This window comes from Phodopus roborovskii, unplaced genomic scaffold (assembly GCF_943737965.1).
Source record: "Phodopus roborovskii unplaced genomic scaffold, PHOROB, whole genome shotgun sequence".
In the NCBI taxonomy this organism is placed as follows: domain Eukaryota; kingdom Metazoa; phylum Chordata; class Mammalia; order Rodentia; family Cricetidae; genus Phodopus; species Phodopus roborovskii.
Window position 1 is genome coordinate 5,609,801 of NW_026126460.1, and position 13,808 is coordinate 5,623,608.

Genomic DNA, 13,808 nt, shown 5'->3' on the forward strand with positions numbered 1-13,808 from the left:
TAAGTGTAATGTCCAAATTGGAAGTCTCAAGAATTCACTCATTTTTAATTTTCAAGTTGTCTTGAGTTCTCTAAAATAGCATTGATTTTAAAGGTGACTAAATAGTTTATATACTCCAGGATGTCATTATGGAACTTCAATAAAAAAACCTTTATACTCAGCTAAACTACCTTCTTAGAAAGGTACCAAGAGATATTTATTCAAAGTTGGTTTTATCATTTCATGGAGTAGCAAGACAAGAAAGTAATTTTGGAAACAAGAATAGAAACCCTACTACAAATTAGTAAGCTCTCAAACTATTGTAGGGTGTCAAGTTTAAATAAGTAGTCACAGAAAGTGTCCTATTTTTGTGGAAATGCTTTATTTATTTGAAAGGAAACACCACGAATATACCTGTCTCACTCATGCAAGTGCATGTCCAGAATCCGAGTAAGGAGCACACAGCTGAATGAACCATCTTTAAAACACTGAAGCCCAGTGCTCATGAAAAGTAGAAATGGATGATCCAGTTACCAAACATAACATGTAAGAGTAAGCACATACAATTCAATGGTCATGAAAAAATAGAGGATTAATCAAAATATTTTGTTTAAAAATATGAAATTCAAGTTATGTGGAAATTGTATGCATAAAACCTAGTGTATAATCAGAAGGACTCTTCAATGGTCACTTCTAAGAACAAATTAACTTGAGTTAAAAAAAAAAGTTAAACTTATTTAACTTCTCTCTTTGAAAGTACTTCAAAACTTCACTATTCAATTAAAACACCAATTTGAACCATTCCAAAACCATTCCAAAATGCATTCTACAGCTCTTAGCACGTGCACGCCCATCACACACCCTCTGTGGTGTGTGAAGACACATCAGCTAATGGATCTAAGTGAGGAGCCAATCTAGGAAAGAAATGTCCAATCAAGTGAGAGTCCAAGTCTGGTCTTTACTTATATTCTTTCCCTTTCCCACTGTTCCTTTTCATGTTGTCTTTGGAGAATAAGCAACTATGAGCAGCTTGTGGATGCTGACATTCCCTCTGAGACTCTCCAGGCCACCATACAGTGTGGCCACAACTGCCCCCCCCACCCTTCATCTGACAGGAACCTATGCCAGGCCTCACTCCTACCCCTGGACTACAGGAGTAACATTACAAAAGGGCCAGGTGACTCTAATATTACTGCAAAAAAAGAGATGTCTCTAGGGATTACTGCTTGGTCACCTTGATATCAATTAACCATTTAAATAAAGTTTGAAATGAAAAACTGCATATAGACAACCTTAGGAAAACACAAAGTAAATAATAACCGTACCACCAAGCCTCCTGCTCTACTCCCGCACCACAGAACTCACTTTTCCTGTAATCATCCTAAACCTCCACATGGGTTCTCCCTTCTGCCGGCAAGAACAGAGCTCACTTGTCGGAATCAGTGCACTGGAAGCTGCAGGACAGACAGGCAGTTTCCAGTCCACTTTATCCATCAGGCTGGTCCTCCCTGGTCTCAGTCCGCACACCTGAAGTGATGGAAACCTCTAGAGAAGGCTTCTGAGGGGAGCCGGCCTGGCTCCCTGCTGAAGGGGTGGGCAGGGAAGGCCCCATACACAGTGGAGTCCTCCTCAGCTTGATCACTCGGTTGGACGGAGACTTCTTGTCAGAGAGGAGCACCTTGGCTGGCGGTGGCTGTGTGGCTTGGTTCTCAGCATTCTGGGCATGAGGGGAAGCAGGAGCATGCCCAGATGCCCCTGTGGCCACAGAGCACTGGGCTGCCTTCCCATAGCTGCCTCTTTGAGACCGGTTTGCAGTAGCCTGAGAGGAGATCTGGGCAGCATTGACAGGTGATGCTCTCACAGAAGCTGAGTTCTTGACTTTAATTTGGGTGCTTGTAGAAGGGCCCAAAAATCTGACGGGCTTAGGGCCAGCCCTACAGTTCACACCTTCGTCCTCTTCACTGAGAGTTAGCAGCCGCCTGGAAACACAAGAGCACCCCTATTTCAGCACTTGCACTTTGGGGAGCCACTAAAGAACAGGTCTCCAAAGTTCACATTCGATTAACAAAAAGCGGCAGTACATTTATAGATAGTGTTATAGACAGCAACTCACCTCCTTGCACATCCCCACCAAGGTCAACCGAAAAGTAACATGTTTACTAGAGACTGGCTCAATGGCTTTAAAAACTGTATCTTAAAATCATACACAATTCAACCAGTGAGGGTCTGGAATGTTGGGTAAGAATTAGACTACATATCACTGTGTCCCCAAGCGCTCTGCTGTGCTCCACAGAATAATCAAGAATATTCAGTGCTTTCTCCCAAAACTGCAGAATTCACAAGCTTACTGACAAGAAAAGGAGATTCACAGCCAAATAAATGCTTAAATGCTACTCTCCAACTTGAGCTGGAAGATCCCTGCTGACACAGAAAGGCCTGGAGGGTTCAGGAAAGGCGCCTGTTTAACTGCTATGATTTATTCACCAGTCACCATTGCCCTGAGAGCCCCTAAACTCTGCATGCCATGAGACACGTTTGGGGTCCTGCTAGAACAGTCAAGTTCATTCTAAAGTTAGATATTTGGGAATATGAAAAGTATTGAACAAATTACTCAAGGAGTCCTGACCACTCATAAACAGCCTAAAAAGGGAAAACACTGTCAAGATTGACCTTAAAACTGACAGTTTTCCACCTGATTCCTGTCCTGAGACTCTCAACACATGGGGAACAGCAAGTCTCCACGGTATTACAGGGGGCTAGAAGCATCTGCAAGATAGCATGAACACTTGTCCTTGGAGACAGAATCATAATCTAGTTCTATGACAATTTCCATACACAGAAAAGAATGCTAATATAATATACTCAACTTTCAAATGTTACCAACATAATTATACATCATTTTCATTATCGTATCTATACATCAAAAATGATGCTTCCTACAACCCCAGAGAAAAGATCGGTGACAAAGACGGAGGTCACCACCAGCCATTCTTGCCTGCTTTGTTTCCTGTCTGTGTAACTGGACTCTACACCAAGGTCTCTCCACCTTGGTACAATCACCATTTCAGTAAAATAATCCCTTTTTATGGGGAAGCTGCCAGTAGAATATGTGCTAGTATCCCCGGCCTCTACCTACAAGATGCCACTAGTATCCATCCACCTTCCTAAGGAGCACAACCCAAAGCTCCAAACATCGCTAAATGTTTCAGGGAGGGAACTGTCATTGCTCTAGGCTCAGCATTTGCTGCTGGTTCAAATGACAAAATAATGACAATACAATCAGTGTCTTTAAAAAAAAAAATGTTGCAAAAGAAATGATTACTAAAAACTGCATCAACTTCTCCTCATTTCTTTGAACAATCCAAAGGACAAAAATAGGAAAGCAGATTTGAAATTCCAGTTATGAATCAAATTCAGAACAAGTGATCAAGAAACCAAAACACCTGATGCTATGGATAAAACTGAGACGTTAAAAAAGAAATACAATTTTACATGCACTTAAGACATGCCTAAACACACAGCCATGGAGTGAATTAATGCTAATAAGAAATATTACTATATGAAAATGCTATTTATGTCAACAGGAAAAAAAAAAAGGATTCAGAATAAGGCACAGGGAATTTCAAGTACTAAGCCTAAAGAGACTCTTTACTACTGCCAATAAATCGTGGGTTTCCCTTCCGTGGGAGGACAGCATTCTCACTGCCACCACTGTTCTGACAGCCACCTTCTCCTAACAATAGCATACCTCACACCCACTAGAGTCTAACCCCCTACTTTTTCATAGTTTGGGTAACTTTTATTTATTGAGATTAGCTCACTGATAATGTAGAATATTCATGTAGGTGATTAAGAAGCTTAGTAAAGTGGAGAGTTACTCATTTCCCCTTTATGATGGCGACAAAACATTATCTATTACAGATTTAAAAACAAAATAGAATCAGGGATAACCTCTTTCGGATTGGGGCCATGTGACGCAGGGTTCCATGTAGAGGCCGTTCTTCCAGGGTCCAACACTCTATCAGCTCATGCGGCACACGCCAGTAGCTTACACCTTGAAGATAAAAAGATAATTAAAAGAGCCATGGGTAAACAATGTGTCATCTAAGACCGGCTCAAGGGCTGTCTGCATCTTGTTCCTCTCAGGTGATGAATGGAGGTGTGCAAAACACAGACGGGAAGTACTCACTAGTGGCTGAGTGACAAAACTCATGATCTGGGTCCAAGAAGAGCTGGCTGCAAACCAGGGCTCTATGGTTGTCTGGCCTAAAAAGTGGCTCACTGTATGCTCAAGTGACTGAGTGTATGCTGGTTAAGGGCACAGAGCTCTGACCCAGTGTCTAAACCCCACTCTGTCACTTTCTATTGTGGCCTTGGGAAAGGTATTTCCTCATCCTAATTATCACAGTATGTGCCCCACATGGCTGCCGTGATCACTGTGTAAGTTAATAGACATGAAATGCTTAGCACAGGTTAAGCACTCTGAAAACCCTCGGGGCTTTACAGACAGTTGCAGTGTTGGTTAAAGGGGTAAAGGATGTGTGCAGTGGTGGGTACACTACTGCTGTGTCTGCCTCACTGGTTACCAGACATGGCTCAGTAGTAAACAGCACTTGCTGCTCTTGAAGGGGACTGTAGCAAGTTCACAGCACCCATGTCAAGGGGCTCACAAATGCCTGGAACTCTAGCTTCAGGGGAATCGGATGACCCTTTCTGGCCTCTGCAGGTACTCGCACACATGTGGGAACACACACAAATAAAAAAGGAAACAAACCTTATAACAAGAATAACCTGATACGCTTCTGAGTCAAAGTTTAAATGTATCCTTATGAGCCTCTAAGTAAAAGAAGTCCAATGTCAAGGGTCACATATTTTATGATCCCACTTATATGCAATATCCAGGACAAGTAAATCCACTTTGACAGAAAAGGACTGGGGTTGGGAGGGGCTGCAAGAGAATGTGGAGAGGGGCCCATGGAGGGTTCCTTCCGAGATGATGAAAATGTTGATGAAATGTTACATGCAGCAAATGCCATGGATACATATACAGGATACGTATACAGGATACGTATACATTTTAAACCCGTTCATTCTACATCATGTGACTTCACTTCAATCAAAAACATAAAAATTAAATACACAAAAAAATACTTAAAGAATAATCTTCAATATTTTTTACAGTAATACTCTCAGATCCCCAGAATGAGATCAGTGTCTTCTTTAATTGTTAAAGTTCTTAGTAAGCTGGGCATATAAAATTTTACATGTAACAGATATGTCTAATACTGAAGAACTCAATGACCCTCATTAAGGCCAACACTGAAACTATTTGACTACTATTCTCAAACTTATATATTCTGCTACAAAAGTATTCCTAAACCTGGTCCATTAAGTTTGCCTGACTTTTCAAGTCACAAAATTTACATAAAATAAAATTTACTGAACAAATGTAAGTCATTTATGTGTGATGACTAAAAGTTTCCTCATACCACTTCCAAGTCAGAGCTTCCCAGAATTCTAGTGCTAGCTTTGTCTTCTCCCGAATGTCATATAAATGAGTCCCAGATTAGCCACATTTGTGTCTCGTTTCTCTAATGTACTATATCAAGATTTATCCACACTGCTATATAAACATGGTGTGTGCCTGTAGATTACTGCTGAGTAGTGTTCTCTTTTGTGGATGTGTCACTATGACTAGTTTAAGCGGCTTACTTTAAAGCTGGTGTTCTGAGACTGCTGGCCTCAGCTGGCAAGTCTCCTGCCTTTGCCTCCCCGTGCTGGGATGACAGGCTGGAGTTACCAAACTCAACTATAATCCTCTCTTTCCTACTTATAAGTGATTCACATTCGTTGTACATAACCTGGAAAATCTAGAAAAGTAGACACATGAAAATCAAGGGTGGGGACATAGGTGGGTTGATAGAGTGCTTGTTGTGAACATGAAGCCCTTGGGTTTGATCCCCTGAACCAAGCCCCAAAACAGAAAATCAAAACCACTCTTAATCCCAAACCCAGGAATCTGTTAGTATATTTTCACCCCAATACTTCCATTTGTTTTCAAACATAGTCTAGCTATCTAAACTAGGTTGTTCTAAAACTCACTATATAGTCCAGGCTAGCCTTGAACTCAGTGAGCCTCCTGCCTCAGCCTCCTTAGTGCTGAGCATACAGGAGTGAGCCACATGTCCAACCAATTCCAGTCTTTGTTCATTTGTTCTCTCTTTTCTTAAACATTTATTTTGTGTACATGGACATGGCACAGTCTACACCAGGGGTCAGAGAATAAGTTACAAGGGTTAGTTCTCTCCTTCCACCATGTGGCTTCTAGGAATTTTACTTGGGTCATCTGGCTTGGTAAAAAGCACCTTTACCTGCCAAGCCACGTCTCCAGCCACCTTGCTTACATCTTATGCTCAGATTAGCAGCATATTTCTTAGAGTGCTGCCAGCTACACCACAGGTCTAAATAAACTCTTATTTAATTAAGTAAGCACAACTAAGCGAACCATACTTGAAGTCACTGAATTATAAGTAGATAATAACATCTAGCAATTTATGCATGGGGAAAAAGACTTTAAAGCAAACTGCCTCAATATCACCTTATAGTGACAGACATCTGACACAATAAAAAGTGTAGTCCTACAAAGAGAGGGGGTGAGCTGGGGGGTGGTACAGGCCTTTAATGCCAGCACTTGGGAGGCAGAGGCAGAGGCATCTCTGTGAGTTCCAGGCCAGCCTGGTCTACAAAGCTAGTTCCAGAACAGGATCCAAAACAATACAGAAAACCCTATCTCAAAAAAAAAAAAAAATCAATCAATAAATAAATAAATAAATGAGAGAGGGGGTGGGTGGAGCAAGAGGAATGGAAGGACAAGGGATGTAGAAAAAGCAAGACTGCAGCATTTACTCTCACTTTGTGTTTGGGATTGATTGCATGGTGACAAAAATCTATAATCCCAGCACTTGAGAGGCAGAGAAGGAGGATATCCCCAAGCCCCAGGCCAGCTGCACTAAGCTGTAAGGTTTACTCCAGGCCAGCCTGAGCTACAGTGGAAGACCTTGTCTTGGGAAGGGGGGGAAGAGGGAGAGAGAGAGAGAGAGAGAGAGAGAGAGAGAGAGAGAGAGAGAGAGAGCACACCGGTGTCCATGAAACAAAAGAACTGCACTGTACCTTTTCCTTCCCAGGCATCAAAGGCATCCATCATTTTCTTCAACTCGGCCACTGAGTAATAGCTCCAAATGTACTGAACATTATTTCCTGCCTCTCTAGAAATATTGCAAAAAATGTAATGAAAATCTACTATTTATGAATGTGTCTATTTATATCCAGCTAATGTATGTTCAATAAATAATTGATAATCAAGTTTAAAAAATATCTAAGCTTAGGTGTGCACTCATAAACCACATCATAGTCCAATATAAATTTGATCTCCTTTTCATGGCAGTTATTTGTCAATTCCACAACATGAAAATCTGGGCATAGTGGCTCAAGCCTTTAATCCCAGCACTTAGGAGGCAAATGAGGCAGGCGGATCCCTGCATTCCAGGCCACCCAAGGTATATAGTGAGACTTTGTCTCAAAAACAACAGCAACAACAACAACAACAACAAAAAACAGCAAAAAACAAAAAACAAAACAACAACAACAACAAAAAAAAAAAAACCCAGCTACCTCTAATTAGAATAGATACACCTTTAATGCCATTTTTCTTGCATCAAACAGGTGCTCAGGTGTCTTATGCAGAAATACTATTGCCTGGAAGCATTCAGAAATGACAGTATTTCCTGTCACCTAAAAGCAAGCTTATGTGGCTACGGATATGTGATCCACTTTACTCACCTACGGAATATAGAGAAGATAGAAAATATGTTAAGTGACTTTACCAATACAAATAATATTACAGGGACATAATTAGATGACAACTTGTAAAGAATTCAACATGTCCAAGTCATAGAAGCCTAACCCTGAAAGGGGCAGGCGTATGACACAGTCTGGCTCTGGGTCACGCAGTGGGCCTGGTGACCCTTCGCGAGCTTTTTGCCCCACACTGTGGTTAGAGGAGATATTGGGCACGTGACTTTTCTTCCTCTTCCCTCTATAAAGGCCTACATGGGACTTGAGGCTCAGTGCACTGAGAACCACTGTACCTGATCCTGCAAAAGGCCTGGGGCTGAAGTCTCTGTGCAAAGGGTATAATGCTCATCTACTCCAGAAACAGCCACCCTGCAGCTCTGAGGGCTCTGTGTACTGAGCCAAGCCCACAGCTTCTTGTCATCAAGCATGGTATTTCATACAATAACAATTCTTAAAATGGTTAAAAGATGCCAAGACTTCACATTGTTCTTTTCCACATTTAAATCTGAACATACCTTTTGAAGATACTTTTGCTGTGAATCCTTCCCCCCAGCTGCTTGTCAATGGCATCTGTCCCATCAGCTTTTGTAGCATAGACACCAATAATTCTACTCTCACAGCTTGCACCAGATGTGTTCAGGTAGTGGAGGACCCAAACTGTTGGTTTATTGCAAACCAAACCATATGAGTCACAGAAGTCTGTTAAAGCCTAAAGCAAATACATATATATAAACTAGATTTAATTATGGAACAAAAGATAAATGTCCTATAGTACTTTCATGTAAAGCTAAAATTTGAGCTGGTCATAAAGAGTAATAAAAAGATCATAAATTTTAACTTAGTCTATAAACATAATTGTAATGAATTAATTGGAGGGAGATTTTTTTTTTTTTCATTGTAACAACAACAAAAAGCTCAACGACTCTTCATTTAGAGAAAATACTTTTCCAAACAGAATTTCTCTTTCATCTCTTCTTCTGGCTTGTCATCATCACTTTTAACTTTACAGTCTTCATATAATAACTAAAAGTTAGATCTTTCCTTCCCTCATTAGAATGTTTTCCCAAACGCATCACTTAACCTCCATTTTCCTTCCTATTAGCTGGCCCCACAGCAGGTCCTTATTTTTAACTCCACATTCCAACTGTGGACTAATCAAATGAACTTGTTCTTCTACACTACAAGGTAGCTTCAGTGAGGTCACCTAGCGTTTACACACTTAGGTCATTCACTCATTGACTTGCAGAGTAAGCACCCGCTATCTGCAGAGCACCTTTAAGTCGTCCTGCAGTGAAGGAGATAGGCCAAATACTCCAAGTTCACAGCATATGCAGCAGACAGGCACAGCTGAGCTCTCAGCATACCACGTAGTAAGTCTGGCCATGGCAGCACAAGGAGCACAGAGCAAGGGAATCCTCCCAGCACTGTGGCAGCAGCCCCGCTAGAAGAAATGGCACTGTGATCTAAACACATTCAGGATATGCATCTTTGTTTGCTGTGTCTGGGAGAGCAGATGACATGAAGACCACACCTACTCATCTACTGCTTACCTCCTCAACCATGAAGCCAGGATTCTCACAGGCTTGCACTTTCATTTAATCCTGCTAAATAACTTCTCTGTTAATCTGTAACATTATATGTGCACCTATAAGAATTCCAAATTACAGTAGAAACTGTTCTAGGACAAGAACTCAAGAACTGGATTTCCTCTTTTTTTTTTTTTAGTGCTCCATGGAGCCCCTTTACAATGCCATGCATGCCACAACATTTGAAATAAATGGGTTTTTGCTTTTGGAATAAATGCTGGGGTTCAGAAGATGATGCTAACCCTCTCTAATCTTCCAGAAAGGCTTTTTTAGCCTTATTCTGCAGTTAGGTAAGTAGCATTATCAAGACTATCACTTGGCAATTAAATGTATGAAACATCAATAGCAGAATCCATAAACCCATGCAAATGCCTCAAGGGGATTTTGTGCTGCACTCCTAATAACCAACCATCCATCAGTTTGCTTCTTGGACTGATATCAAAATCTAAAGCTCAAATCAGTTCATATCAATTTTCAGGATCAACAACTGAAGACAGAAATAATTTTCTTATGTGCTAAATAGCAACAAATAAAATACCCATTAATAGGACATATATAACAAAGTGTTTTCAAGTCATGTAAAGATCTTTAAAATGTGATATAAAATAAAAATGTCTTTAAAAAAGATTTGCTGACCTCAAAGTGAACGCAGCATGTCTCTTAACTTAACAAACTGCTACACTCACTAAGTCAAGTAAGAGTAAATAATAATTTAGCAGAACAATTCTTTTAAAAAACAAGTTACCTTAGTAAATAAAATACTATCACACCCTCATTAATGAAAGCATTTCTCTAATTTGAAAAGCACTTCAGAAACCAAGTGTAGAGGTGTGTACCTAACACACCCTCATTAATGAAAGCATTTCTCTAATTTGAAAAGCACTTCAGAAACCAAGTGTAGAGGTGTGTACCTTTTATCCCAGCACTCAGGAAGCAGAGGCAGATGGATCTCTGTGAGTTCAAGGCCAGTCTGGTCTACAAAACCAGTTCTAGGCCAGCCAAGGCTACATAATGAGACCTTGTCTCTAAATAAAAACAGTAATTTCAGAAGAATAGGTCTATTAAAAAGAATCAAAAGTGTTCCATCTTCAGAGATTTACATAAACATAATGAAGCTTTTTTTCCCTAGAATTAACTTTGGCCTTTAAATATGAGTAAGAATAATTTAAGAAACATGTTCAAAAATTATTATAAACTGCCTCATGCTTGGTATATGTGACATCACAAACTATGCAAAATAACATACTGCTTTGTGCATAATAAATATGGATTTTAAAACTTGAGAAAATGCCAAGACCTTTTTAAGTTCTATATTTGACCTTAAAGAATATGTCTCCATTTCATTGGCCAAGTGGTCAGACAAGCTGTAAGGATAAGGGATGCCAAAATAATCGGCTTCTTCCTGCAAGGCGGTTCGGGTCTGCTCATCCGAGGGGATCTGAACTTCTCCATGGAGATAATCCAAAATGTATTTAAATAGCTGTCCATCACGGTCAATAATACACGCCCCTAAAAAAAGAGTTCCAAGACAATTGTGCAGAGTCATCACTTTCGGTTCTCTGCTACTGAATGCCCCACAATCTGAACTCTCCATTTTTCAACCATGCACACTAGCTCACACAAAAGCACATGGCAACACTGACTCTACCATAGCTGCTCTGTCATTTATAGCCGCTTCTCTGGGGGAAATACTTTCTTCCTTTGAAGAACACCAAGAGAAGCTTGTATATAGTCAGCCCCAGTCACATGAAAGTAACAACTTTCAAAACATAGTAATCCCATAATCAGGTCATGATTGGCCTTTACACCATCTCACTTCTTTGTCAACATACAGGAGCAGCACCACAAACTTTAGAAAATGCGACTTAATTTTTCTATGTACTAATGAATCTCCATACAGTCCTAATGAGCTCAGTAATGAGTAAGCTAATATAATACGTTCCACCGCAATAAAGAAAATCAAAGGGAATTTAAAATAGATCCCCACTTGAATGAAGATTCACATTCATGCTCCAGACTTCAGACATTTACCGGATTCATCTGTTTTTAGAGGGAAACGCCCACTAAACATGGATGCCAGCATAGAGTCCTTAAAGCGGCACAGAGATTCTCGCCGGGCTGTGTAAATGCAGCCACCCACATTCAGCCGAAGAATGTCTAGCAAGTCTTCTGCTCTGTGGTCTGCCATCGTTCCCTTGGACTCCTGGAGTTTTCCCATAAACTTTCAGAAACTCTGAAACAATCAACGTCCCAGACCTCTGTAAAAACAAAGGACAAATATCACTGACCCTGCTGAAAATAAATGTATAAGATAAACACATTTTAATATTATATTTTGTGTGATATGAAAGATATCTGCAATATGCTAAGCTGGGAAAAATTGTGTCTGAAGATTTATAAATATCCAGGAATTACAAAGCACAGTGGGTAAAATGACTAAAGAATTATACAAGATAATGCATAATCAGGCACATGTACAGCAAAGGCAAGACATGCTCATGATCTTAGGCACTGATGTATGTTTTTTTAACAAGTCTGAAGGAACCATCTAGACTAAAGAGATCAGTGTGTAACACAGGGAGCCACAGGGCTTTACCAATTACAATCACTGGGTTCTGGGTAAATCACTTCGCTTCATTTTCTTGCTGTCTTATCTATAAAATGGAGGCAGCAATGGTCCAAAGATCTCTAGAGTAGTAATTAGGGTGACACAGAAAATGCATGTGGCACAGACTAAGTATACAGCAAATGACAAATTACACATGATAACACAAAAATTCCCATAAAGTATACACTGAGGAACTTGAGACAAACTTTGGAGATTAAGGAAACAGAGCATTAACTGCCGATAACTGTAATCCTTAAACTGTAGTTCATTATACAACTGAGCAATATATCACTTATTAACTGGGCTCAGAATTTTATTGATATCAAGAGCTAGAGGGATGGCCCATGGTTGAGAGCACAGGGCTATTCTTACAGAAGCTCTAGGTTCAATCCCCAGCACCATATGGCTTACAACTGTCTGCAACCCCAGTTTCAGGGGATCTGATACCCTTCTCTGGCCTCTGTGGTCACTGTGTGTACATGGCACACAGACAGATATAGACACAGGCAAAATACCCACAAGCACAAAAATAAACAAAATGTCCAAAAATGAGTTGTATTTATACAGGGAGCCAGGTTGCTCTAGACCTATGATGACAGCTTGTCGGTCATCCAGCTCTTTCATTCTAAAATGGCCAAAGCTTTGGGGAATTTTGTTTGTTTGTCCATACTGAATCTGGTTAACGAATGACTATGGTTCTCAACAAAATCTGAAATGGGCTGGAAACATGCACTCTCGCCACTGAGAACCTGCAGTATCTAAATTTTCATAGCAAATCTTAAAGGACTGCCAAACTTAACTATATCAGCACCAATTCAGTTTTACTAACTCATCAACTGAAATCCTTCCCCGGAGGCACCAGCTTCACCATTAGAATCTGAGGAAGGACAACAGACAAACACTATTAGGAATCCAACAAGACTCAGTTTTCCAAAACCACCTACTGATGTGGCGGCCTGTTGCTGCCTCAAAGACCTGGAATAGCACTCCAGTCAACCATGAGGCATAGGGAGAAGGTCCACTGTCCGAAGTTACCTGTTCCCTGGAGTTCTATTTTTCATGTTCCTAAATAAGCCCTATTTCTTGCAAGATCTTTCCGTGCAGAATTAGAATCCTTGCACAAACTCTTATACAGATTTTTATCCCATGTGTTTAATCTCTACTTATTTTTTTTTCTTTTGCCCCCATAAGCTCAAGAAAAGCAAGGGCTGTGTCATTCTCAGCAATTCCCATTTACTGAATGCTTACTGTGTACCCCACACTGTGAAGAGAACTAGACAGACGTTACCTTATTCACAGAAAAACTTTATCATACAAGATACTGTCCCTACTTGACAGATGAGAACATTGGGGGGGGGTGGCCACCGGTGTGTGCCATGTGCACTCAAACTTGCCTGTTAGTGAGTATTGGATCCCATCATAACCTAGGGCAGCCAGGCAAACCTGAAGGACCAACTAGCTTCAGGTAGTCATGAACGCACCCACAGACCATCCCCGTTTAACACAGTTCCACCTCTAGGGCTCCTGATGTAGGCCCATCACTCACATCCGCTGCCATCTGGGGACCCCAGCACAAAGCCAGCCCCTGTGATGGCACTCAGATGCACCCACTGAGGCCTCATGTTGTGTGAAGGCAGGGTTCCCTCCCGGCCATCTGCACAAACCGTCGAGGATGTCTGCTGAGAAGGCAGACTCCCCGGCCACAGCTGGCTCTGATTCGGGAGTCTGAGAGGCGGGGATCGGCGTGCCGGGACTACACTTTGGGGATAACAGTTCAAGGG

General features: G+C 41.0%; 1 protein-coding gene across 1 annotated transcript; it reads right to left on the minus strand.

The window, feature by feature from the left end:
* Window positions 1-374: 374 nt before the first annotated feature.
* On the minus strand, window positions 375-11,687 carry Kctd18 (potassium channel tetramerization domain containing 18). The gene is made up of 6 exons (XM_051190249.1): window positions 11,451-11,687; window positions 10,717-10,928; window positions 8,349-8,542; window positions 7,150-7,244; window positions 3,931-4,033; window positions 375-1,958 (listed from the first exon to the last, which is right to left on the minus strand). Exons 1-6 carry the CDS (start codon window positions 11,635-11,637, stop codon window positions 1,466-1,468), a joined length of 1,284 nt encoding a protein of 427 aa, XP_051046206.1. The 5' UTR covers window positions 11,638-11,687; the 3' UTR covers window positions 375-1,465.
* Between the last annotated feature and the right edge of the window lie 2,121 nt (window positions 11,688-13,808).

What these genes read in the sequence shown, in the direction of transcription:
- Kctd18 (XM_051190249.1), bottom strand. Translation starts at nt 11,637, where the DNA reads ATGGGAAAACTCCAGGAGTCCAAGGGAACGATGGCAGACCACAGAGCA. An exon ending in AGCAAAAGTATCTTCAAAAG is followed by an intron (nt 7,245 to 8,348) that starts GTATGTTCAGAT and finishes CAATATTTCTAG; the next exon opens with AGAGGCAGGAAATAATGTTC. An exon ending in ATGGCCCCAATCCGAAAGAG is followed by an intron (nt 1,959 to 3,930) that starts GTTATCCCTGAT and finishes TTGTGTTTCCAG; the next exon opens with GCGGCTGCTAACTCTCAGTG.